Here is a 27,525-nt window from a genome sequence, read left to right as displayed (position 1 = left end):
CGCAACGAGGTGATTCGTCGTTGTTCCTCCACCGAACCGGGTTACTAGTTAATTTCATGTCGTTCGCAGCACAGCGGATCGTATTACGTTTCGTAACAACGTTCAATTTAAGCTCAGCCCGATATCTCTGAATTTCGTTTATCCCGATATACGATTAACCGCGATTCTCCTCTTCCTGCTTTGTTACTTTGATCTTTGCCGCGCCCTTCCAACCCGTGTCCACGTCCAACCGCTCTTTCTATTTCGCTTCAATTATTGTGTTTCCTTCCACCAGAGTAAATTGCCTCGACCCGATGGGAAAATTTCAACGTTTTAACGACGTTGGTAGCGGTCGGAAGACGCGTTTCTCCATACCGAAACTAATCTCTGCAGCCACTTTGCCTTTAGCCCTTTACTACCTGTACGTGCACGATAGATTCCGCGGTACAAATTCACCAACGCAGGGATCACAGATACGTTCAGTCGTATCTCTTTGGTTCACGAGGTTGCCTCGAGAACACGACTATAGAGCGACGTGGGCTTAAACTTGCGACGTAGAGACAATTAATTTTACGCGTCACTGGATTTGAGAGGTACTTGATCGTAATTACGAACGACGTATGTTTCTTTACGGTTCGATCGCTTCGCTTCGAGCGGATCTTCGACTGGGAAACTTTCTCCCTTTGAAACTGCCGAAGTTCTCGCTCCAGATATAAGATTGTATCGCACGGTGCAGGATACCTTATTTTACGTCTTTTTGGACACCTACTCAGTTCGGACGTTTGAAATAAACTCCTCCTTTCTTACGATTAGACTTAAATCGATAAATCTGACAAACGACGAAGCATTGAAAAATCTTTTTCCCTACATATTAAAAACTTCGTTAGGTAGCTCTCGATTATCGAGGTAAACGACACACTATTCATCCATAAACTCGACACAGATTGTTGATAAAGAAATATCGATTGACCGTTTAGTTATTAAATATTGATCAGAGGTTAGGATATTTTTGTATTTTCGTTGCTATTCTTCTATAATTCGTTACTCGATAGAATTTGAAATAACATATACGGAGAAATGAACGCGAGAATGAACATCGCTTAATAAATTTGTTCGTTGTCCCATCGTCATTGGCATCTGACGTTCGAAATGCCGCGCAAAATCGCGATTCTCGATTGTAGTTGGTCGAGCGGCCGATAGAGGGCAGGACCGCGAGGGCGAACCAATACCGGGAGTAAAAAACCGTTTTCCATCAGATTGACCGGGTTTCAAGGGCCGCGTTAGTGTTTGTGGTGGTGATGGTGGTGATGGTAGTGGTCGAGAAAATCGAGTGGTTACGGCGGTGTCGATCGATCGTCGGAATTCCCGGCCGCTGTTCGGACAGGTTGTCTTTCACGGAACGATGAGACCATCCGTCTATCGATAACCGATCGTCTCGATACGCCGCCGCGTGGGTGCATCTAGTGCGAAAAAGTGAACAGAATCCTTGTCCGGGATATACCGCTCGTTCGAGTGTCGAGTCGCAAGACAGAATGTGCAGCAAGTGCAGCGAGTGTTGCCAGGGATCTAGGCACAGCGTGGATGCTAGCCCCACGCCAGGATCAGATTCCGAATCTTCAGGTAACCGTAGCGGCGCTTCCTAAGAATTTCGCGGTTAACCTCAAATCTATTTATTTTCCCTTACTTTTACAACAAGAGGCGTAACCAAATTCTTAACACAGCTTTCGTGCAAATGTTTTTACGATACTTTTTAAGATACACGAAGAAAGAAATATAACAGGAAGCATTATGAATGGTTAAAGCTAACGTCAAACAATTTCTTAATATTACGAATATTGTCCTTGATTGCCTGTGATATATATTCGTCGAATCAGTTCTCCGATTCCGTAGTAGCTTTTGGCATGTAATCAGAATAACTGACATTCTATTATTCTTCGTCGTCACGAGCAGATAAAAAGAAAACATTCGTGACGGTAAAAAATTGTTTAGATTAGCGTTAATTCTGCGAAATATTTCTGTTACATGTGTTTTTTCTCTACCTAAACGTTGGCGACGATGAATAATAATTTACGCTAAATCTGCAGTTATCGGTTCGGTTTTTCCCTTCTCAGATGTAAATCCGATCTCCTCGGAATGGACAAAAAGTCGGACATATTTGAAAATTGCGCGCGTTATGGGATTACAGACGACCGATACGAAAGTAAACGACTCGTTTATTTCTTTCTACCGAAGGAAACTTCCGCTAAACTTAGCTTTATCTAACGAAGAATGAAAAAAAAGCGTTTGGCGAGACGTTTCACGAAACGCTAGAGTTTCTCGCGCATCCGCCTAATCTCCGCTCGAGTCTTCTCGTTGCCTTGCGGGGATCTGATCGCTAGAAACACGGACGCGGATATTTCCTGCGAAGAGAACACTACGTATCTAGGGACTTTCTCTAGGATATCAGTCAAACTTTTAATCTCTCGTTGTTGGGCTCTATGCAATGTACATACAGGGTGTCTCCTAACTCGTGGGCAGTATTTCAGATTAGGGATGTTCGATTCCGATTCTCCAGATAATCAAGTGTCTGCAATTTCCACCCGAACCGATTCTTTGTTTTAAAAATTGAGAATCGAATATTTTTAGCGTTACTAAGGAAGGTTCCTCGCCGCAACTACTCGACCGAAGGCTGGCACAGACACGTGCAGTAATTTAGCTTGATAACTTTATCGTGGTTCAAGTGTGTACAGTCATGGTATTTCATGCTTACGTACATTTGCCCGAAAGATACACGAATATCTTTTTGCTTGTCTAATTATACGATTGAATCTACATGTAAGAACGCGATTTACGCTTATTTTCAGTTTAACATTTACAGAGATTAACCTCTTAGGCACGGCGGAATTACGCGTAAGAGATACAGCACTGCAATATGTGACGGACAATTCTCTTCTCTACGCAAGCACATTGCAATGAAGATTTTGATAACTAAATTATCATTTTTCTTAAAGATACTATGATAGACTTTAACTTTAATAATTTACTTTAATAATTAAGAATACAATTACGTGTGACATATTTTAAGGCACGGTATGACACATTGACCTACGTCACAATTTCCATACTCGTAGTATGATAGCGTTTTTCAAATTGCTGTTCGTTTTCTATTTTGAAGCGACATTTTGAGGTTGAAGATTCTAAAAAATTATAAGGATACGGATCGGCATGTTAAAAACAGCATCTAACAATGGTATATTTAAATTAACGAAAAGCAACAATTGGCACTGGCGTATCAAAAACAAAGACTATATATTCTGTCTGTATATTGCTAGCACTGTTATAAAACATTGCGAGGACAAAAAAACATGAAATAAGAAGAATGAAAAAGATCATTTAGTTCAAACGGTGAGCGTATCAGTCAGTAGAGTGAGCCACTGTAGTGGCGCGTAGTGCCTAAGAGGTTAAAAGATAATTATTTAGGAAACTGTGGTCATCTTCGATTTCGATGATTCGTTAATACGTTGTTGAGGGCATGATTCTGAACAACTTTCTGCTGCACGTATAACCGTCGCTCCGCCTTAGTTATCGAGATATTTGCAAAGAACTGTCGATACCACTAATTCTGCCTAGAATCGTACATCCGTGACACAGTACGCGTTTCTAGCGGCCTCTTCACGGCGGCTGGATAAAGTAACATCCAACCAAACCTAACACGTATCTTTCGTTTCTGTTTATAGCAATTTTTTGATGTTGATTTTCTGGGACTTTTCAAAGAGTCGGTTCTCACGATTCCATTCGGAATCGATTTTTTAAAGCGAGTCGAACATCCTATTAATTCGGATACTGATTCACCATCCAAGAACAATGGAAGTAGGCCGCGATATAAACTGATATTCTCCTTACGAGAAATACGAATCATTTATCGTAACTTGAAAGTACGCAAACATTTTCTTTCAAACGATAAACTCACGTTTATGCGCTCTTTCATCGTTCGTGAATGATGAATCAGCCCTTGAAATATCGCCCACTTGTTACGGTGATTAAGAATAAAAATTGCGAAAATTTCATTCGACCATTCATGTTTCTCGTCGCGTACCAACTTTGATGCTATAAAGTATGTGGTTTTAGAAACATTGCACTTTCCGACGCATCAATGTATCCGTTTTCCTTCCTACATGGTACGATACTGACGGTAACGAGACTCTCTTCCGGCGGTCGCGTATAAACGAAAAGAGGATCGCTTAGGCGACACGAAAACGGCGACGCGTCCGTATCGTAAACGAGGTTACGAGGAGCGCGAAACGAGGAAAGGGTTGAAAGGAGAAGAGCAGAGAAAAAGCTAACGCGAGCGACATAGCCTCGAGCCATCCTTTTCCTCCCCTCTTCTCGTCCCATTCCCTCTTTCATTCCGTAAATACACCGACCTTTTGACTTTTAGATTTTGCAGGACTTTCAGAGGGAAAGAGAGTTTATCGGCGGGCGTTTTCGCGCGAGATGTTTGTCATGGAAATCTTGCTATCTGGCAGAGCGCTTTTATTGAAACGTTGTCTCGATTTTATTAAATCCCAGATGCTTGTAAAAGGCTATCGTATCGGCGTCTCGCGTCTTGACCGCGTCGTGAAAAGTGCCTTTCCTATGCCAACGTTTCTAATATACCGAGAAAAATCGAAATAAATCATAATCCTATTTGGAACACAGGTCCGCGAGGATGAAAACGTAGCTGACTATTCAGCTGACCGAGAGAATAAAAATAATTAAAACAAGCGGATCCGCTCACCGCAGTGAAATGACCAGCAGCTGTACGCGCCCTCTACCCTAACTTAACTTGATAGTCAGCCGAATAGCGAGCTACGTAACGCGACCTAAACCTGACTGGCTATGCTTTTACTCTGAGAATTTGCGCAGGTCCTAGATACGGGGACAAGCGGTCCGCTTCGCGGATTAACCCTGCAACTCTGGGAAAATGGGTCGACAGGGTCGATAAATTTAAATTCATATCTCCCGCGTGGCTAAGAATGCGGAAGTAGCGAGAACGCGGGATCCTTATAAATTTACGCGACGCATAGACCGTCGTCCCTCTGCAGGAACGGCGTGTTCTGTTCCTGAAATATGCAGGATGCATATATGTACCTAGCTGGTGCAACCAGCACACGTACTCGCCCTTACGTTCATGGGTGCAGCTAAGCGCCGCGCTCTCCATTTCTATCTCGCTCTGCTCTCCTCCCCTCTCCTTGTTTCTCGAGCTGCGAGCTTTCAGCTGTGCTGGCAGCCGTTGCCGTCAAGCACCGAATAATTTTCAGGCAAACGACTCGCCTTCCAATTATCCCCGCGAGCGAGCTAGTCAAGTTGGAAGGAAGCGTACGTAGGATGATCAGAAATTAAGGTTCCTTGACTAATATATGTAATAGAGCTTGCCATGTGTACATGAATTAATAGACGATGAAAATGGCTGAATAATAATGAAACTTTTAGGTAACGTCAGAGCGGCGGGCAAATGGTATTTTGGAGGTGCGCATAGGATGAAGCTGTCAACGATGTACATAATATACATGTATTATGATATATTGGGTTGGCAACTAAGTGATTGCGGATTTTGTCATTAGGTGGTGAGGACGAAATCCGCAATCTCTTAGTTGCCAACGCGCCTAGCTATTAATCCTTGCCAATTCTGACCCACGCTTTCAAGAGCGTCGAACGCTTACAAACTATGCAGCAGATTGAAGTTGGACAATTATAGTTTCGTTTTTGTACAACTAGCGAATAATGGCGAAACTTGGCGAAACAGTGAACCTTAGTTTCTTATTATCCCTGGTGAATTATCGTTTGATCCTGCGATGGGATTAAGGGAGCTTTCGTCTGAACTCTCGGTTGCCAGACATCGTTGATCGGTCAAGATTCCAGGCTACCTATCGGTGCTCGAAACTCGACAGCTCGATCGCATCTAGCAAGTTTTCAAAGCTCTCGCAAGAAGGTATATTCATCGACCAATTAGGAGAAGTTTGTCGCGCGCTCGCCAATTAAATTCGAATCCAATTAGCATCGTACACGGCGAGGTAACGAAACACCGCAAGACCGAACTTTTTGAAATCGTTCTCTTGTCCATCGTTTTTTAGCGCGTTCGTCGACGATCTTCTCGTTTCGTAGCTTCCACGCTAATAGACTCGTATCTCCTTTTATTGTTGCAGAGGAAGAGTGGAATTCGGATGGCAAGGGTCGACAGTCCAACGACATCGGTGAGTCAGTCTTTTCCCTCGCCTTCGAGAATTCGGTCGAGCACTCGTCTCGTTCTTTTGTATAGGAAACGATGGTATAGCGAAGTCATGGAAAAAAACATGTCAAGTAGGGTCATTAACTGATCGCATAATTACCTTTGTTATCTCTGCGAAATATACCCACAGTTGCGCTAAACGTTCTTATAGCTTCTACAGTGAGAGTAAAGAACGAGGTTCGTATATATATTTAATTACGTTTTTCATTGATTTATATTCCCACGTATTTCATACCCTTTCAAACAACTTTCAACTTATGCAACACATGTGTAAGATACTCGCTTTTTACTGTCACTATACACACGCAGATTTGTTTGAAATTTGACCTGTGTAATTACCAGGTTCGAGTGGAACTTCGAAATTATACGACGGCCGAGCAGGCTAGAAATTTGCTGGAAACAATTTGCGTGTGTTGGACAAATTTTTTATACGGCCAATTTTAAGCGAGCTGCAGGCTGTTGAAACCCGAGAAGGGCTAAACGAAATGAAATTAAGAAACAGGACGATTCCGTGGCCATTTACAACCCAGCTGCATGCGTTACAAAAAAACGTTGCGTGCAAACGTTGTAGATTTTGCTTAGTCTTTTCACATACATAGATATATCGATGGATAGATGGGAGATTTACGAGTGGTGAACGTGTGGCTTAAATTTCAATCCTCCGATGATAAGACAGCGCGCTACTAAAAGCAGATCCTTCGTTCTTTTTCACAGAGATATAAAGATAGAGAATACGAGCCATATGTTACCGTACAAGTGGATGCGATATAGCAGCAGAAAGAGAACGCTGCACAGAGGCGTCTTTTGTTCTTGTCCAATCAAGAATACGCACCGACGTTGCTCGTTGATCGATCTTACACTCGCGTATTTGCTGTGCGAATGTGCATGCATTGTTAAAGATCTATATGCAGCATTTTTTTTTATTCCTATCGCTTTTTCAGCTGGCGCTCGCGTACTCTGCCTTTATATCTCTGTGGTATTTTCTCTCCGTTTGTTTAAATCAACTAATTTATTTACGTCCTAAATATTCTATAGCTTTTAACAACGTTAAAATTTTTGTAATTGAAAAAATGTTCTTCAAGAGCCACCCTATCCACGAGTGGTCTTTTTTCTCGTTAAGAGGCTTCAACGACTCTCGATGGTACTACGCTCTGTATTTTAATCGAAGAACCTGGTAGGTCGACCGATGGAATCGCTGTGTTCTTTAAACGACGCATGCGACAATATATAGTAGAGAAAACTTACGCAAATTTCCCACACGATTTCCTAAAAATTATCAATTTTATGTCCAACTCTATTTACCATTACATAATACCGACTGATATACACTGTACACTGTATACTTGGTGAGATAAAATTTTCTTTCGTACAGTGGTAGCTACGAGCATACTTTCATAGAAGACGATACACATAACACTCTTGTGCATTTTTAGAACTTCCACCCGTGCGTTGAAGCGGTCAATAATTTCCCCTTGATTTAATTTCCTTTTATTTCTTTTTCATTTTCCCGGGCAAAATGATAAAAGCGGCAGTGTCATTTTTACGTACCACCGTACACACAGCGATATATGTTCTTTACTTTTATCCTTTCTGGAAGAAAATTTCGTCGCGTAAAATGTTTCATACCGATCGATTTGAAAGCATCGAACGAAATTTCTAAATAATTCCATACGTCACTGGTTGGACGTATGGAAATTCTCAATTTTCCAGTACGCAAAGTCTTTTATACTTACTTTTGCGATCCTATTTATCGGCTAAATCGTTCCGTTTTCTTGACAAATTAGCGGTGATTTTGTCCTGCGCAAACTGAGATCTGTCGCGCAAGTTTTACCGGCCGGTGTTTAACCAATTAACTGCGGAATTTACTTTTAGAAATTTCTCATGGAGTTAGGTCATGGAGTGCGTAAATAAATAGAAGCGACGATGAGTATACACGTCAAACGTAGCGAAATAGTTTTTGTTTGACGTGTATACTCGTCAAAGGCAGTTAACTGGTTAAGTAGGTAGGCATTAGGAGCTTAACTTAACCCCTGGAATCGACGTGGCGTCTGTCGGGTTTCCTCAGGTTCGAATTTCAACCCCGGCCACGGCATCGGCCTCTTCTCCCTTCCGGCTGCTCTTCGGCGCGCGAAAGGGATACGTCAACCGCCCTTCCTTCCTTCTCGTTAACTTCACCCCGGATCACGTTTTACCTTTTTCCTCTTTTTCTTTCTTTTGCTGCTCCGTCTGCGCAACGTCGCCGCCTCTTTCCCAACCGTTTTTTCAGGCTGCAACCCGACGTCTTGACGTCGAAGCGTGCTCGTAATTCGCACCACTCAAACACCGCGTTAACGTAAACGCGATTTTAAACGGATTTTCGACGTATTTAGTGGCAGTGTATTTAGTACAAAGCGCGCCTCCGAGTTTCGACGAGTTTCTCGGAATTTGAAATTAGACGTAGTCTGAGCCAAAATATAGCGAATCCATGAACCAAAGCCTTAAGAATTGGGAATGGCCGTTTCAAAGTTTCGTAGAACGAAATCAAAAAAGGGCTTTTTACGTTTATATAACGACATTTCGTTTCTTGTATTTTAATTACCGTTTCGAACATTTTGAGTATTTTCCTGTGTGCAAGTAACGATCACCCTGTTCACTGTTTGACACGTTCGCACCAGCGCTACTATTTGTGTTTCTCTATTTTTGAAATTTTCGCTATTATTTAAATTTTCAACTATATGGCAATTTTCTCTAGTTGCTAAACTACATTTTTGGTGGTACGCACTATCTGATGGAAGATTCAAGCGTGAGCCACCGACGGTGCACGCTGCCTGATGGCAGATGCAAGCGTGAGCCACCGACGGTGCACGCCGTCGTGAACGTGTTGATACGTCATACTTATAATTTAATTGACTATGATACAAAGCATCGTTTTTAATCGTTAGCCTGTCGTTAATTCTATGTTCTTAGTGGACATCAACTGTTTGTTCATTCGTTAACAGTTATAATGGTCACTTAAAAAGTCATCGTACAAGAAGTTGACTGTTCTGATTAAAAAACTTTCATTACGAATAGCCATGACAAATGATCCAAACTTTTTTGATTACTGGTAATCATTATCGATGATGGAATTTTGTTTTGCTTGCGAATAACCATTAACGACGACGGAAATTGAATTTTCGTTGCCGGTAAAATGGTCGGAATTTTGTTCCGTTACCGGTAACCATTATCGACGAGCCGAATTTTATTGTTGGCGAAAAAAAAAAAAATGTTAATCGTTCACGATGGTCATTCGTAATTAGGAGAGTTGAAAGTCATATCGTTTAATCGTTTTGTATTTTGAGAAATTTTTTACTGAAGGATTCTTTGTAAAAAAAAATGCTTAAAATAACGGTTATTTTGGATCTCTGATTTTCAGAAATAATTGGGCGTTGTTAATAAACATCGATCAAAATGTCCATATACCTATATACGATAGCGTGAGTTTGAAATTGACATCGCGATACATCAGATGCGTGTTTAATTCGAGGAATACGACTAGCAATCGAGTCGAACGTCCTTAACACCGAAAAGCGAATTTCGATGAGAACGAGGCTTCATGCGATCGAACGTAGCCCCGTTCCTCTCATTTTGTTTCTTTCGTACCATTCAGCTTTGAGCGTGCAACCGGAAGTAACACTGCAAAGCCACCGGCAGCGGGTATAACTAGCTACGCAGAGATGTCGCTTCAACCGGCTAAATGAATTAAAACGGGTATTTCCGTTGACGCTTATCTCTCCACGTGTTCGTTCCAAGTTCCAACAACTTTTACAAAAGTTCGTTGCTCGTTACGAAGGTTTTAACGATTTTACCTAACTAAGTACGACATTCAAGTGCTGAATCCGAATTTCGTTGCTTTCAAATCGGACGAACGATTCTTCTGTTCTCTACGTAAAGATGGTTATAATTACTCATAATTCATAACGGTATAACGTTAAGGGAATTCACAACGGAATTCTATCCACGTCTAACATTGGCCAACTTCGTGACCCACTTTCTTTCAAACCACTCCAGCAAATTCAACGAAATTTTGACCGAGTACTCTGCCAATGGCGGATAAATAAATTGAGTGCACGAGCCTTTTTATAAAAATGGACTTTTAACAAGGACCAATGACAGGATTCTTAGGTTTGATCGGAAAAAATTTAATCAAACGTGTTTCTATAGATGGCGAGAAAATGGGAGCCGAGGATGGCTGGAAAAACCAATTTTACAGTACAGTTAATTCCCCGATTCTCCAAGCGGTCGTGATTTATTTCTTAATTGCTGTATCGATTAATTTGCATATTACAGTTATTATATTCTCGGACAAAATGAAAATTTCCATATGCTTCAAGATATATCTCCAATTTATAAAGCTTGATTAATATTTGCTTACTCCTCCAATGATATTCAATTCTAGAAATAAAAATTTACGCGCTTCTCGCGTCTAATAAAAGCATGACACGGCATTGCCCTGGCTGACCGATACGTTTGTTCGATCGCTTTAGCAACTGCCTCGGTACGGCAACTATTTATACGGCGTATCCAATGTTTTCCCGATTTCTGCCTTTTCATTCGTTCTTACATCCACCGGACAAAATCGCTTCCCCGTTTCAGTTTTCGCTATTTTCCAACGTTTTCTAAATCCTGTTCTCTTTCTATCATAGACAAATAATCTGCTTCTTCCATATAAAAAAGACACTTTTAACCTCCGGTTAATCGGAAAAAGCGAGTCAACGCGCCATTCGGATTTCCCATCCGTCGGAAATAATGATTTCTTTGTTCGCGAATCTCCAATCGTCTCTGTGCATTTACAACGACTGAGAAAGATCAACCTAACCTAAATTGACTCGCGTTTCTTAATTTTTTATTATATAAAGGTCGACAACTACAAGTGCAAGTTTCTATAAAAAATAAACCGTGTTCGTTTGTTCGCTTAAAAAAAAAAATGTTACGACCAAAGAAATGATGAGTAGACAACTGTGGACAAACAAATATCGTTTGCAGTTTTATAAACATTTGCACTTGCAACTGTCAATTTCAGAAACATCTGGAAGCGGTGGATCGTGAGCCGCCGTAGATTCGCACAGTCTCAGCTGATAAAACTGCATATCCCTCGTCCGGTCGTTGATAAGGGCAAAGCAGCGAACAGTTCTCGACGATACCATGGCAGCTTGGCGCGGCGATCGCCAGCGACGAGATGGCGCGATGCGTCGCGCCGCGAGGCGAGCGTCGACGGCGTCGCGACGGTCGCGTCGTCTCGTGCGCCCTCGCCGCCGGTGGACGCCGGTCGAAGCGAATCGCGTGCCAATCTTTTAAAACGTTCTCTCGCCACACCCTGCCGCCAGTTTCTTCACGAAAAACACGCGACACCATCTTTCCGCTTGCTCTCCTCTCTTCGAATCCAGTCAAACCACCTCGACATCCCCTAAATCGCGTGTCTCGTGCAACCAATAGCGTTTCGTTCGACCGAGGACGCCACTCTTCCGCTCTCGATTCGTCTTTTCGCGCGACCATGCACTTGGACGTCGAGTATCCTCGTTCGAAACGACCACGCGATTTCGGCGGATAGTTGACGGTGTTGTGAGTGCGAGACAAGGACAAGGTTGGGATGCAGATCGAAGGAGACTTGAATTCTGGAGGTGCGTCTGATCCCCCTAGCGAAAACTCCTGATAAAAGAAGTAAGTCACGCGGAAATAAAAACGATCTCTCAACGAAAGCTGCTTTGTCGCTTATCTGGCGCATCTTGCGAGCTTTAATTGCGAGGCAACGTGTGCATGCGAGAAATCGCCGGTTTTCCGTCTCTCTCAGCGTCGAACGGCGACGCTCAGCGGATCCTCCATCAACTAATATTGATTATAAAAGCGGCGGCGGCACTGGCAGCAACGGCGAAGGTGGCGGCAGCAACGAGGATTCTAGCGATGCTTCCTTTCGACTCGGTTTTTCTTCTGGCGTTCTGGCAGCCGGCTGCCGGCGCTAGCCAGCGTTAGTGCATGCACCTCGGTTACGATATCTAGTAAAGTGTTTCGCGAGTTTTGTTTCCCTTTTCGATCTCTCTAGTTCATCGAACCGTTATCGTCTCTCGCGTGTGTCTCTGATCAACGTCGAAATGTAAGTAAGCGGGAATTTCAGTGGACTACGCCGCTCTCGCTTCTGGACGCGCTTAAGCTCGTTATTAAGCTTGTAATTAATCCATTTGATTTACACACGTTTAGTGAGAAAACAGAGGGAAAGAGAGTGGTAAGTAACCTGTACTGTTATAAATGGCGATAAATCCTGATAAATAAGGCAGCCGTCTCGACGTTCTTTTCCATCACGCGTTTGGAATTCTTGGTTCAACCGGATCGATGATCTCAGATATACTGGGGTTAGACGAGGTTCCGTTTCGTGAAAAGCCGTCGATTTCGCGTACAAAGAATCGAAGACACGTGGACACGGCGGCGACGCTGCAGACTCGCCGCTAAATAACGCACGTACTCACGCACGTAATCGCGCACGCACGTGCACGTGCCGCGAATGTTTCCTCTCCTCGAAATACATTCTTCGGCGTTGAAAGGCGATATAGATTTTTTTTTCTCGCGGCACGCGCTCGATTCACAGCCAACCACACACGCGCGCACATATACACACACACACACACACACACGGCTGCGCGAGACACGCAGGCGTACAAGCAGCACGCTGCTTTTCTACTCGCGTTCCCTACGAAACAGGGTGAAATTAAGAGAAGGTTGAATGTACCGCCCTATAACCCAGACCCCTTTTCGTCCCTCTTAACCTCTCCACTTTGGCCCTTGCTGTCCATCTGTCCCCAACTTCAATAACTTTCCCTTCTCTCTGAAAAAACATCGTTTAATTATCGATGATTTTTTATTGCGCGATCTGTCGACGTACAGTCACCGTACACGATAAGTTCTCATCCTTTTCTCCGATTTGGTGCAAAACGAATATAAAGTGAGAAAATATAACAGCTGGTTTTTAGACCAATTGTTAATAACATTTGTCTAAATATTTTTTCACCCTTCTGCTCTATGTATCTCTTTGATTTGTGTTAAAAAATTATGGCAATTATTAACAACGAAAATCGAATGCTTCTCGATGGACTCGTTGCTTCTCGTTAAGCGTCGTATCGTTAAGCTTTAATCGTCGATTGTGATTAAGACAATGAATTATTCGATGGTGTTTAATCGAACGGCTTTTGAAACGTTGACGAAGCACGCGGTTTCGTTCGAAAGCCTTTCCAACGGTCCCATTCTGTAACAACCTCGAACAATTACGGTTAATTAACGCGCGTCGTGGCCAACCAGTCAGTTCGCTGAACTTTCGTCCGAACGAATCTTAACGTACTTCCTACGTACTTCGAGTCGTTCTTCACTCGTATTCTTTTATCGATCGAAGCGAAAAAACGATTGAAACGAAATTTCAAGAATCCCAAGATTCAGAGGCGATTCTGCGATTCTCGTGACTTTCATTTACGTACTTTGCGTACAGGCAGATACTTTGTGGTGGTTTTCTGTTTGGAAGATTTTTTGCAATGGTTCGCTCGGTCCGTGAAATTTGAGCGCGCAAACAGGAAAGAAAAGAAATGGCATAGGAGCAGCGCACTTTCGAGCGCGTATTTCTCACCGAAGATAATCGATAAACGGCCTGTAGAGTTCGCCGAGAAATTATTGTCTGTTTAAATTTGACAGTTAATTCCCGGAATACGTATACAGCACCGTTCATAAGTAAGGGATGTTGCGACAAGATTGGAATACTAAGAAAAAATCTGTTCTAAAATATCGTGTTTATCGATGTTACCTTTACAGAAAATATTACGTATAGTATGGATATCTGCTGTGTTTGAAATACGTTAAAACAAACTTGCAAAACTTAATACAAAAGAAACAAGTTTAAAGACAGTAACAATGTTCTTGCCTCGGGGCATCTGTCTGCACGTGTCCGTTGCTGATAGACCAAATAATAGACCCTCCGTTTCTTTGAAATAAAATATGAATTCTGCCTCCTGTTGCAGCGAAAACATAGTTTGGCAAGGTTCTAAACTAGTCTTCGATAGAAAGCCAGTTTGCTCTCCACAGTGCAGTTGCGGGAATCTTAAAATCTGCAGCTTTTTCTCGCGTTGGCTCTTCGGTCCAACTCTATCGTTTTTTCTTCTATACACTTGTAGCGGCACATGAGTTAGAGGACATTTTTTGTCGTTGTTTTGCCTCGGAGTATCAAGATCGTTAGGATACACGCAATGTGAGAATAAATAAACTCCGAGCAAAACAATGTCGCCGCTACGTGCAACCGTCGAACGAAGACGAATTTGAATTTTCCAACTCTTTCCCGAGCAGTATAAATAAGCAGACGGAGGAAATGAGTTACAGTCAGTTGTCGATCAGTTATCAACCAGTTATCAACGAATTATCAGCGATCTAATTAACGAGTCATTAGCGATCCTATTTTACGACTTATACACTGTCTTAGCGAGTCGATTAGTACGAGCGTCTTTGCGAACATTATCTCTATACTAATTTATCATTTTAAATATATTCGACGATTTCAACAACGAGCAATCTCGTCCATTAAACCTCACCGACCAACCATCCTCTACACATAAACCTCTACAAATTGGTAACCCCCACATGAGTTGAACACGACTAAACGACCTCTACACGCTCATTGCATGTAAAGTTCCGTTTGTGCAAATATCCCCATTCTGCTCAAACGTTGCATGGAAATTAATCGAACGATAACGTTTTTATTTCCTTAGGAATAACGTTCGTGAACACTAAACACATATCACTAAACAATATGATAATATGCAAGACATAATATTGAGAAATATAATATAATAATTATGAGACATAACGTTGAGAATATGCAGTTACTTATCATCCTGTGATATTAAAAAGAAGGTAGAAAACAAGATTATAATCGTTAGGATCAGAAAAATTCTCGTTAAACTCATAAAGACGGTATAAGCTGGCTTTAACTACCGGTGTTGTACAAAATTCAGCGGTTTATTTTCAGTAACATGGAAGCATAGTAATGCAAAATAAACATTAATCTCGTCTTACCCCATATTCCCGTATTAGAGCATCCTGGATATAGTTAAAGCGATTAATTACCGTAGGCAGTGCCACGCGAATTTTATATAAATATATATTTTGCTCTGCCAGCCGCAGTAAATTGCAATGTACTACAGCAACGATTCTTAACGCGGTAGTCCCCGGAAAGCCAGCAAATCCTCGCGTTTTTAAGTTGTTATCGCGTTATTCGAATAAAAAATATTTGCTACGTGTATTTGTTTATTTGCAACGAATCTCTTCTCTCCAATTTTGAAAGTTGTGGATGAGCAGCTAACCAGTATTTTAAATATGCATTTAAATATATTTTGTATTTTAATATGATATATATTATATTAGATATTTTATATTATGAAGTATATTATATCAGATATTTTATATTATAAAATATATTATATTAGATAAAAATGTCTAATATAATATATTAATATATAGTATAAAACTATGAAGCATATTATATTAGATATTTTATATCATAAAATATATTATATTTCGATATATCTTGAACATACATTCAATATATTTGGCTCGTTACGCGTTTAGATCTTCAGTTAAACCTTCTTCTACCGGAGGAAATTCGCGACAACAAAAAATTATTTAGAGGAGAGCCGTGGTAAACGAAAGAAGTCACTTAAGAATCGCTGTACGACGGCATATTTCATTTTTGAAAAATATTATATCGTATTTGCGCGATATTTCCGGACGACGTTGTTGAAATCGTTCACATTATTGGAAATTTTTCACTCCATGGAATTTTAATCGCTTTAAAAAATTTAGCAACGTGGGTCACCGATAACCACCGTGGCAGTGAAGGCGTTGAGTATACCGGCTGTAGACCCATCGCCTCTCTCAACATCTCTTTTTCCTTTGGCATAAAAATCACCTTTTCCCCTTATAGTCATCGGTTATAAAACATGCTGTATCGAAGCGGTTGTAGGGTATAAAAGCCAGTCAAAACTTTTTCGCGCCTAATCAACGGTCATTCTCATCAATCAGATTCATACGTGACGTTTGTTCCCGTATGATCGCGTTTCGTGGTCGTCGAGTTCGCCTCTTTCTCTTACTGTTGTTACGCTGTCGTGCACAAACCAGCACTGTGCACAGTCAGCAATGAAAATTCGACACTCCTTTTATTTTTATTTTTTTATTTTTGCTGTTAACATATTAATTGTATGTATGTATGTATGTATGTATGTATGTATGTATGTATGTATATAATTAGATTATTAATGTTTTGTAGACAGTATGTTTATATATACTATATATAGTGTTGTAAAAAGCTAAACATTTTATGCTCGCAGTAAAGGCAAATAAAGCAAAGAAACCATAAGAATAAAGTTTCTATTGTCAGCAAAGAAAAAGATTTTAAATTCAGTCGATAAACTAAATTACAGTTTTTCGAATAAATGCTGTAACAATAGAACGTGATATGATTACAATGTAATGATATAATGCAGTTTGTCTAAAATAGAAGAACAAAAGAAAGTAGTACGAAATGAGCATCAAGTAAAATTCCTTTCATTTGAATGAAGGCAAAGTAAGATTCGAAACTAGGATTTTTATAAAAATAAGAAATTATATAGCTTCAGTAAAATCCTCTTTCATAGATTCTCTTAAATCCATTTTAATTATCCCCAGTGTCGAAGATGATCTTTGCAGACTGACTGGTGTGTCGGGGTTTCGACACAACGTGCAATCATTTTCTACATATTTTTGATTTTCGTAAAATTTACAAAAAGATTGGAGAAAGTTAGAAATTCACAAAATGTCACATTTTGCTCGATTTTTATTAGCAATGGCTGATTATTACTAATAATATATGAATATAAGAATTAAGCGGTAGTGTAGGTTTTGTGATGTGTTCGTGGTGACCATGGCGGAAACGCGCAACAGTTGTATCGGGCGAGGTCAAGAAACTAAAATGGCTCGCATTAGTTGGGGAACCGTGTCCATGTCGGTAACCAAGTTCGATCGGACCACGAGCATACGCGTAATGTAATTCTAATCGCGCAGGATCGCGAGATACGCGCGGTGCATGCGATCGCGTGCTATGGATTAAAAGTCGATGAATTTCTCGAACGTGTGATCGATTGCCTTTTCGTGGGATATTTTGAAAAACCAAAAGTCGAATAACTAAGCAGACGGCAGATTTTTAGAAATATAATTATAGAATTATAATTTAGAATTATAAAAAGGTGAAACTTGCATAGGAAACTATTTTATTTCATTTAAATCCCATTAATAGTACAATAAGAGAAAAAATGCTACAAAAGTAAGCGAATGATCTAATTATAGATTAATAAATTACGATTATCAAGAGTTTAATAATTAAAACCGATTATGGCTAATACGTAATTACTGCATAATAACCAAGTACTTAAATAGAACTTAATTACCAAGAATTAAAAACAAAGGCAATGACACAAACAAGGTCTAAAGTGATATAAGAGCTCGTCCATGTGTTTAAATAAACGAGGAAAAGATCAGTGAATACATGTGTGCTATTGACATGTAATATCATACGATCGAAGCAGTTAAAAGAAATACTTATAAAATGTACGATGATGTTTGAATCGTGATATTTCAGGATGACGTAAGTTTTTCGACGGAACATTAAGTTTCAATTTCTCTGTAGTATCTGGCCAAGTTATTAGATGATGCGATGCTTCACGTACAAATTAGACATCAGATAGCAACTTTTTTATTTTCCTAAATATTACACAGAGTACCATAGCTCGGATATTTTCTATATTTCCGCATTTCTATAATTATGCGTTCTGTACATTATTACACCTCTCGATTTCTTCGATGCATCGTTGTTCCGCGTTCTTTGTCGCATTTGGAAACATACCGTGTGTACATGTTACATACATCTACAGTCTGAATTAATTTCTTAATTTTTACAGTCTGAATTTAATTAATTACAGTCTGAATAGATTTAATTGATTTAATTTGAAATTTAGATTCAATTTACGCTCTCGGTATTTATATAACACGATGAATATTTTCCTTAAAAAAAAAAAAAAAAAGATGGGAACCTATGGGACAAATATTCAAGACGACATATAGTACCGTTTACGTTTTTTGGAAGAAAAAAAAAAAGAAGAGAAATTGGCAAGGGTTGTTTGTCACGCAAACATTCTCACCGTCGGCCTTCCCTCCTACCATTCTACGTTCGCTATAATTACTACAGTAACACTATTTTCGCGTGGGTGTAGTCTGTCTAGTCGAAAGGGAACGTTGAACTTGTGATTGCACGAGGGTGTCGGTTATTTTCGTTGCGCTTATCGGAACGAATTTATCCACCGTCCTCGTTACGTGGCGCTGAAAACGGAACGCGCTCCAATTTCCTACCTTCGATACGATTATCAGAGAAAAAGAAAATCACTTTAAACCATAACCAAATAGATAATTACTCGGAATAATAATAGAAGATAAAGGGATAATGAATAATTGTTCTTCCCGTTGTATAAGAAACAGACGTATTAGCGTGAAATGTTCTCGCTTGCATGGACCGGGTGTCCGCGTTATCTCTAATCCCAGATTAACGATATTTCACGAGCAACAGTAACTCCATTCACGACGGACGTATTTTTTGATACGAATTGAGAAAAGTACGCCACAAAACTCGTACAAGTATTATTTAAAGCTCCTATCGATAATCCACGTAGCTCTGAGTCAAACTTGAACAACGTTTGAGTTAAACATTTCACAGCGAGTCGATGCTAATTGAACAAATATTTGAAATATTGCGATACTCCAGCTATAGCAACGTCGTATTTCTAATGAATAAAATTCGTCTTCTATAGGAGAAGGGGAACGACATATTAAGACGAATATACGCTGTTTTGCACTTGGCAGGAACACGGTCGATGAAGGTCAATTTCAACCTTCGTTTCAACCGCCGTGTTGCTGCACACCGAAACAGTCTAAATTCGGCTTTACACGAGAAATACATCGTGTTCGATGTGGAGAACGAGTCGATGTTGCTCGTATCGGGTTACAGGTATTCGCAGCCCGACCGTACGGAATCTTATCTACGGTGACGAATTATCGAATACACACATATATCCGAACGTTGAGATTAGATTTCTCGACGGACAGCCGGCGGACAGCAGGCTTTCGTTGATTCGTCGGTTTCGTTTCCTCGCTCGCGTGCATGCTCGCCGGCTATTCTGAAAATAAACGCGTTCGAGAATCTCGCGGTGTCGTGGTGGTTACCAGTGCTGGTCGTATCGTCGGCCGCGGCGCTTCGAGTTTTATCGAACCGGTCAGTGCAGGGGAATATGTATCGCGTACTGTAGGTGTAGGTGGAAACGATATAGCGTCGTTGTAAAGCGAGGAAGTTGAAGTTCGCTTTGGTCGAAGCTTCGCGTGTCTGCGTGTTCTAGCTCGTTATCAAGTTTCGTTTTTTTTTCTTTTTTTTCTTATATAGCAAACACTTCTGTGATTTCGAGGGTGCAGAAGGTTTAGTTAGAAAAATCAATTGCAGCAAGCTGAAGGTGACAGCCGGATCGATCGTTCGCGCGAGCTTAATTTCGCTCGTAGCGTTCGCTTGCGCGTACTTGCCACCGATAATCACGCGTGCCGATGCTTTTAACCGATTTCAACACGGTTAGAAAATTCTCGTGTTGCCGCTAATGGATTTCATCGAGCACATCTTTCCCCGAAGATAAGTCCACGACGAATGACGTTTTAATTGCGCGAGGCGGTCCTGCTCGTCGGTAGAAGACGATCGATAGGCATCCGACGACAGAGAAGAAACTCTTGGGTTCGTATTATCGATCGTTTTAACCCTTTCACAGTGTCGTGGAGCCTCGATACCGTCACTGGCTCATGTATCTCGATAGCGTATATTCGTAATGTTTGTCCATTTCTTGTCATATTTGTTTTGTGGTATCGTAAGAGCGAATACAGCGACCAGCTTAATTTAATCAATAGCTGGATAGATTTCCTATAAATCATTTTTCAAAGCTGTGAACGTTGGAGTATAGAGAAAATACACGCAACTGAATCTATAAATATCTGTCGTTGCTCGGTAATAATTCACCGTAAATATGCAAAATATTTTTAACATTTGACAACATCATCAACGTATCCGCTGTATCTCGCATTTTTACTTTTCTCGCGATAAAACAATTTCCCCGATCAATTAGCGGCAAAGAGAAGGGTTAAGCTTTTTTTAGTAGGGTTAATCACTGTCAATCAGCTTCAAAGATTGCCGATTATTTTTTATTTCATCGATAAACGTCGCAGGTCCTCCGTATCGATAGCGCGTGTCCATTCGTCCAGATATGATAGCGAAGATAGAGGCAAACACGTTTGCCCTGGTGCGCCAGAATTCGCGAAGCTCGCCGTTAATTGGACGTCGACGTCGAACAGGCGGACCGACGAGCGAGCAACGGATGGAACAACCGTTTGCGACCTACATTTGCTTCTCGAGCTTCCAACGCGCTGGCCCGATTAAACTCACAGACGTTTCGTCGTTCAGCTTCCTCGACAGACTCGCGTGCCATTCGGATTGCGATCGCATAGATTACGCGTTGATCGCTACTTGGCGAATAGTTTCCATTTAGCAGGCTATTCCGCTGGAATATGTTGGAAATCTGGCGATCGATGTGGATCGCGCCTCGAGCGATAGCCGTTGATCGAACTGCATTTTCTGCAATTACATTCTGACGATCATTTGGTCGAGAGCGGCCAAGTGTACGATCGACTGATGGGCAGAACCGTAAACGCGAAACAGGCATCTCCGACATGAAAGTAGAAGCTAGAAGGCATTCGTAGCGTGGACGAATTTTCGTACAATTTCTTTGAAATTTTCTATATCTATATGCGATTTACCAAAATGGAGATATTCGTCTTGAAAGTTGAAAGTTTTAACACGTAGCCCTGTAGCAAAGCCGTTGCAAAGTAACTTTTCGATTAATTACGGAGAAATCGTTTCTACTAGCTTGTTGAAAAACTAACGCGTTGCGTAAAATGGATAGAAGAGTGGTTTTTTAAAGAAAAATTACTCCTCTAATCTCATCGTTTTCGAATAAAAGTATCGTGAAATATATATTCTCTTCATATCTGAATTGTTTGTAGCGTGCGCGCATAAGGAGTACACACAGGCAAGAAATTTTGTTTGCGCGAAGAATATGGCTTTCGAGTCTCGGCGCGTTTTACCGTTGAGGGATATCGTTCACGCTACAAATACCTTAAGCGGATTAAACAGAAAACTTGTCGTTTTCTGTGTAACGTAGAGCCGACCTATTTGGCAGAAAATCGTAGGTAAACCCGGCCGAGAATAACGCGTTCGCGGAAGTGGCCGGAAATAGTTACGGGAGACACGTGCGAGCAGCAGGCGCCACAAGACACGCGCCACTTTATTCGCTCGTTTGTCGCTCCCTCGGCAGTGCATTCATGCGGGAGACCGAGCAAAATATACAAGGCGTTCTCCATGTTCTTCCGGTTAAACTTTGTTAGGATGCTCTACGGATACAAACAAGAGAAAGATTCAGTCGAATAGCTTAGAAGCTTTGCTATGAATTTAAAAGAAGAATGGGAAATAGGCAACGTGTCTATTTCGAGTGTTATAGGGGCTCTCTCGTATAACGTTGCCGTGTACATATATTTGAAAAGTATGTCGCTCATTTGACGCAACAATGACGCAAAAAGTTGCGATTTTAGCTGTTACGAGTTTCCGGTAGCGACACAGCTGCCCTCGCGTGGTGAATCGTTCAAGTTCGCCTGTAGCACTCTGCCAGTGGAATGTACACACGGGGAACGTTGCACGGAAATATCGTTCCATTTTTATAGCCAAACCGAAGGATGCGTTCGTTTTCCTTTACGCGTTTTCACCACCTTTGTTATTCCATCGGCACAGAACTTCCGAGAGAAACAAACGTTCCCAATTCGTTTTCCCGATCTTCCGAAGAACAAGACAAGCTCTTTTATCGTGAACGTAGTTTTGTGACGAGCGCACTAAGCGATAGCCTGTGCCAGGCCGGGGAAAAAACGACTAGTTAATTCCAAAAGTGATCGTTTCATACCCTACATCAACGATATCAGATCAAATCGACTAAATTGATATTAAATTAATGGTGATCGTTCAAACTTGAATCTCGTAACGAAAAAAGAAACGAACCCGACAGATCGCAAGCAACATGTTGGGAATTGTGGATCTCAGTCGCCGAAATAAATGTATAGCAACACTCACATTGCACGTAGAAATGATGTTAAAATAATTTCAGATTTATTTAATATGTGATTTACAAGATATTCGTAGATACACATTGCACGCGCCGCAGCACTTTTTCTTGTCTCACCATCTTCTTTACCACCATACGTACGAACAGTTGCATTCTTCTTTTTTACGAGACGCTGCGCACGCACATACTTCCACACATACTCATACTCATATATGTGTGTCACTACTTCACGGCTACTTTTGTGTAGCACACAAAATTACACATATCTCAATACGACATCTGTCCTTTCTGTGTCACATGTGTGTGTGTGTGTGATAACGTAAATCCTTAGGGTAAATTAGGCGATCGATCCTGGAAAACCGAGTTTATTTTGGGAATAATTAAATTAAATACAATAACAGTTAAGCGTTTGAGTGCCAGGGGTCTTTGAAAAAACAGGGCTCTTAATCGATTGCGAAGAGAAGCAAACGGCGCAATAGCGCTCGTCATATTTCTTATTTTTATGGAATACATCTATACTATTATATATGCGTACTATTAGTTTCTAAATATTTCGAGTTTCGTTCAATAAAAATTATTGAGAAGATAACAATGAAGTACAAAATACCGTCAGTCTTCCGTAGCGTTGAAATGTACTGCGACTTTTCGACACAAAATCTAAACAGCGCTATGGCACTGCTTGCGACTCAAACGGTTAATGACAAATTACTACAAATTTTACCTGGAAAGTCTAGAATCGATTTTCTAGGTCCTAAGTTACCGTTGTTCTCTCACGATCTTTCTATTCAGCAAATGGACTGTCGGTAAAACAACACAAAGGTAAAAATGTCGGTTGGCGGGTAGTTTGAATTTTTATATATATGTAATTATAAATGTATTATAAATTGAATTATAGATTATAAAATATGAAGTAAATTATAAATATATATATGTAAATTCTATAGAATTCAAACTATCCGTCAACCGACATTTTTACTTTTGTTTTGTGTGTGTGTGTATATATATATATGTAAATTTTATAGAATTCAAACTACTCGCCAACCGACATTTTTACTTTAGTTTTGTATATATATGTAAATTCTATAGAACGTACGGATAAACATTTCCACTGTATCGCATAAAAGCGAGGATGCATATTGTATAAAAGTGAGCATCGACTAAAGGGTGATTTTGCATCATGTTTCAGGTGGGTCCGGCAGGGGGGAGGGTGAGGCGGGCTCGAACGAGGTTGCAACTGGTCGGCGAGGCGGCAGTGGCGGCGGCGTGGGTAGTGGAGTCGGAGGGGGCGGGGGCGGAGGTGGAAGTGTGTTGGGGGTTGGAGGTGGCGGAAGCGTCGGCGGAGGCTCGGGGGGCAGAAGCGGTTCAGGGGGTGGTGGCCGATCGAGGGACGAGCCGAGGAGGCACACCCTCGGCGGCGATCACCAACCGTCCCTACATCATCAGCAGTTCAACGCGGCCCAGCAGCTACACCCCCTTCATCCCCATCATCTGCCGCCGCCACACGGCCAATACGGTACGCCGCCGACGCGTCATACCACCATGGATCTCGAGGTGAATCTTTGCTCCCGCAACATGTAAATACATATTGACTTTTATCGTTTGTGCTCTCGTTTACACTTTTTTCGAGTCTTATCTTCCCCTTTACGAACACACCCACTTTTCCGTGGATGCTTTCCTTTTGGGATCGCCGACGATCCACCCAGAGTCTTCTCCAATTTTATTTCTATGTTTCTCTGATATTTTTGATCTCTCCGACTCGATCGACGCGCAGGGGCTACGAAAATTGCCGATGTTCCGAGAAATTTTCACGCAACGGAGTAGTTTGAATTTGGCCAAAGAAAATTTACTTGCATCGACGCTTTTTTTTTATTTCTACGGTATTTTATTTATCACGATATTTACGAGAGTAATGGTTTACACAAAATAGCCAGATTTTTTAGCAGCGAAGGCGTGTTACACGGGCGTTTGTGTATTTCCGCTTTACGCTTCTTTTCGATGCTCGATAGTAATTAGCGGATCGCGTGCTACGATTACGTAAGCGACGATCTTGTGCAAAGTATCTGGCCAACAACTTTAGCGGATATATTCCGAGGTCAAGAGCCGAGCGTAACGAAGGGAAGAGGTTAATTAAGCTCCGTATCCACCTACGCCGTCCTCGTTTCTCGTCTCGCGTTGCCCCGATCGTGTTCAACGTTCAAACAGCATGTACATATACACACACGCCGAGTTTCGTTTATTTTCGACCGTGCCCTTTTCGCGCTTTTGTTTGTCCTGGTTCGAGCCAGAGTCGGGCGAGGGAAAACGAGAAGAAAGAGGGGAAAAAAAATAAGAAGAAAATAAAACGTGTTCGGGGAAACAGAACAGCCGGCAGTCGTCAGCCCCTTCGAGTCGTCTATGTCCGTAATCGTTTACACACCACCTATCTTGGTGGCGTACACGTGGCACCTAATCGTTTCACGTTGTCGTGCACCGTCATGTCTTCCTGCTCGTATCTTTCCCTCGATATTTTCGATTTTTACTCACCTTCGATCCCTTTTATCCGTCCACTCGAACCGCGTCGACCACTTCGTCTTTAAAAACGACGTGAAACGATCTGCAACTTTGTGAAACGTCTTCGAACGAAGACGAAAAGAGCGCATGGGAAATGTTGGCGATCGTGAGAGATTTTTACAGGACCAGTTGCGTGCAGCCTGGAAACTCAAGCAACGACCAACGACAGACGATCGATCGATCGCGATCGCGATCGCGATCGCATTGTTTCGCTCTTACCTTTTCACAGTACATTTCCAGCCAACCTCCTTTTCTGCTCCATGCATATATACGTCTAACTGGTTTACTTGTGTGTGTGTGTTTCCGTGTACCTGCCGCCGCCTAACAGATGGGGACCAAGTCTCGCCAGAGAAAGGTAATTCTTCTTTTTCCTCTCTTTTTCATACACGTTTCTCCCTTTTCTCTTTGTATCGTTTCGAATCGCACGATAGCATGCGTCCGTTTTTACATCGTTTTTTCACTATCGTATCGTCGTTCACATACGACTTTTTCTTTCTTTTGCTTTTTTTTTCTCTATTGATGCGCGTTGGATTCGAACGATCGTTTCATAAAAAAAAAAAAAAAAAAAAAAAAAAAAAAAAAAAAAAAAAAAAAAAAAAAAAAAAAAAAAAAAAAAAAAAAAAAAAAAAAAAACACGCGGACGAAACACAGGCAAAAGCAGAGAAAGGACAATGCTTTGGTGATCTGACAGATTTCGTTTGGTTGTTTCAGTCGCCTCTTCCGCGCGGGTACCCACCTCCCTCTTCGACGATGTTATTCGATGACGACCCGGGCATCATGTCCGAGGTGGAGACATCGAGCACTGGATTTCGACGGGGTGGTAAGCAAAGAAGCAGCCTCCCCGTCGTACGGACCCCCAGCAAAACTCTGGAGCGACCACTAGGTAACGATCGACCCGCGATAGAATTAGGAGCGTCTTGTTGCTGCCTCGCTGCTCGATGCCCTTGTCGGACATTCCTGACGAAACGATGCGTTTCTGTGGACGATTCCTTAGGTCTAGTGTTCCTGCAGTATAGAAACGAGACGAAGCGGGCGCTCCTACCCAACGAAATCACTAGCATAGACACCGTTAAGGCTCTCTTCGTCAGAAGTTTTCCCAAACAACTCACTATGGAATATCTAGACAGTCCTCACGTCAAGGTTTACATACACGATAGCAACAAGGACATGTTCTACGAACTCGAAGATCTCAGGTACTTAACTATACATATCGGTCAGAGCGGCTATAGAAGAATCGACTAGACGGTGATCGTCTGACGAGAAATTTCACCAGGTCGTTTCGTGTAAATGCAAATTTAATCGACTAGACATAGACATAGACAACGAGTCTAAGTTTCTCGCGTACGGACACAAATGCTTGATCGCGTAGCTTAGTCAAGTCTAGTAGCGTTCAGTCGACGACCACCGAATTCGACTTTTTATATTCTTCAACCGTCTGACGCTTCTTGTCAGTTTCAGACCTCTTTTAATCGACCAGCAAGCTAGTTCGTCAAATTTCCATCTGTACAAAGCGATTTACCAAAATCTACTCGCTAGTCGACCACCTAAACCTAGTCGATCCGTCTGGTAGCTGCGCTTATTCGATATTGTCAAAGATATTTCAATGAGAACATTGAAATCTCTTGATTTTCATTTTCGCGGTCCGCATTTATGTCTCTGGTGTAGACACACGAGGACGGTTGAATTTGGAAAAGAAAAGATCAGATGTAATTTTTCTAATGGGATATATAGCTGCATTTGTAAGGAGATTCAATGTCCAAATTGGTTTCGATGGTGTCAAAGAAATTATAACAACCCATCAATGTTTTGTTGTTTCGTTAGTCTGGGAAACACAAACAATCTATATATTCTACATTAAACGTAATAAAAATCATCAATTACATATAATACGATTATTTTTGCATTATCTTTGCATATCTGATCTTTGCATCGCTGATGAATTTTCACATATCATGAAATTTTCATTGCATACATTCTATGTACGATTTCACGGACCAAATTCGGACCTTCCTCTAATGTTGTAACCATAACGGAGAACTATAGCAGAAGTGTTCGCTCGTCTGCACGTCGATCGAGAATTTCCGTAGCGAAAGACCATAGCCGTATCGAAAAGTTCTCGTCTGGATTTCAGATCGCATCTGAGAGACATCCGAGACCGCAGCGTCTTGCGACTGTTCGAGAGCACTGACGGTGTGACAGGGATGCCAGGACCTTTGGGGATACCGGGAACAGGAACAGGACTACCTCCTCACTGGGAAGACCAGAGCTATTTCAGCGAGCCGGAATTCGACAGCGAATATCAACATCAACATATTCACAAAAGCAAGGTAATCAGCTTTCGAACGTTTGCAAAATGTATAGTTTCGCTTCGTCGTTCCTCTTCGGGAACACGCAAAAGCTTCTCGCACTGTCGATTTCCGTAATACGTAACACCGACGCTTAAACTTTATACGTATTCGCATTAGGCGACGATCCATCACGACG

The 27,525-nt window shown here is 41.5% G+C and overlaps 1 protein-coding gene across 28 annotated transcripts in view; it reads left to right on the top strand.

Moving 5' to 3' along the window:
* LOC122576224 overlaps positions 1 to 27,525 on the top strand; it is a 176,201-nt gene that overhangs the window by 62,017 nt on the left and 86,659 nt on the right. For 22 of the 28 annotated variants that reach the window (XM_043746171.1, XM_043746186.1, XM_043746175.1 and 19 more), the window contains exons 3-7: positions 6,144 to 6,191; positions 23,678 to 24,042; positions 25,370 to 25,396; positions 25,753 to 26,234; positions 27,173 to 27,368. In XM_043746171.1, coding sequence (XP_043602106.1) covers positions 6,144 to 6,191; positions 23,678 to 24,042; positions 25,370 to 25,396; positions 25,753 to 26,234; positions 27,173 to 27,368 — 1,118 coding nt within the window. The remainder of the gene's footprint in view (positions 1 to 6,143; positions 6,192 to 23,677; positions 24,043 to 25,369; positions 25,397 to 25,752; positions 26,235 to 27,172; positions 27,369 to 27,525) is intronic. The other 6 variants (XM_043746193.1, XM_043746184.1, XM_043746177.1 and 3 more) reach the window with 3 other exon arrangements.

This window comes from Bombus pyrosoma, linkage group LG16, assembly GCF_014825855.1.
Source record: "Bombus pyrosoma isolate SC7728 linkage group LG16, ASM1482585v1, whole genome shotgun sequence".
In the NCBI taxonomy this organism is placed as follows: Eukaryota; Metazoa; Arthropoda; class Insecta; order Hymenoptera; family Apidae; genus Bombus; species Bombus pyrosoma.
This window is presented reverse-complemented; position numbering and strand designations above follow the sequence as displayed.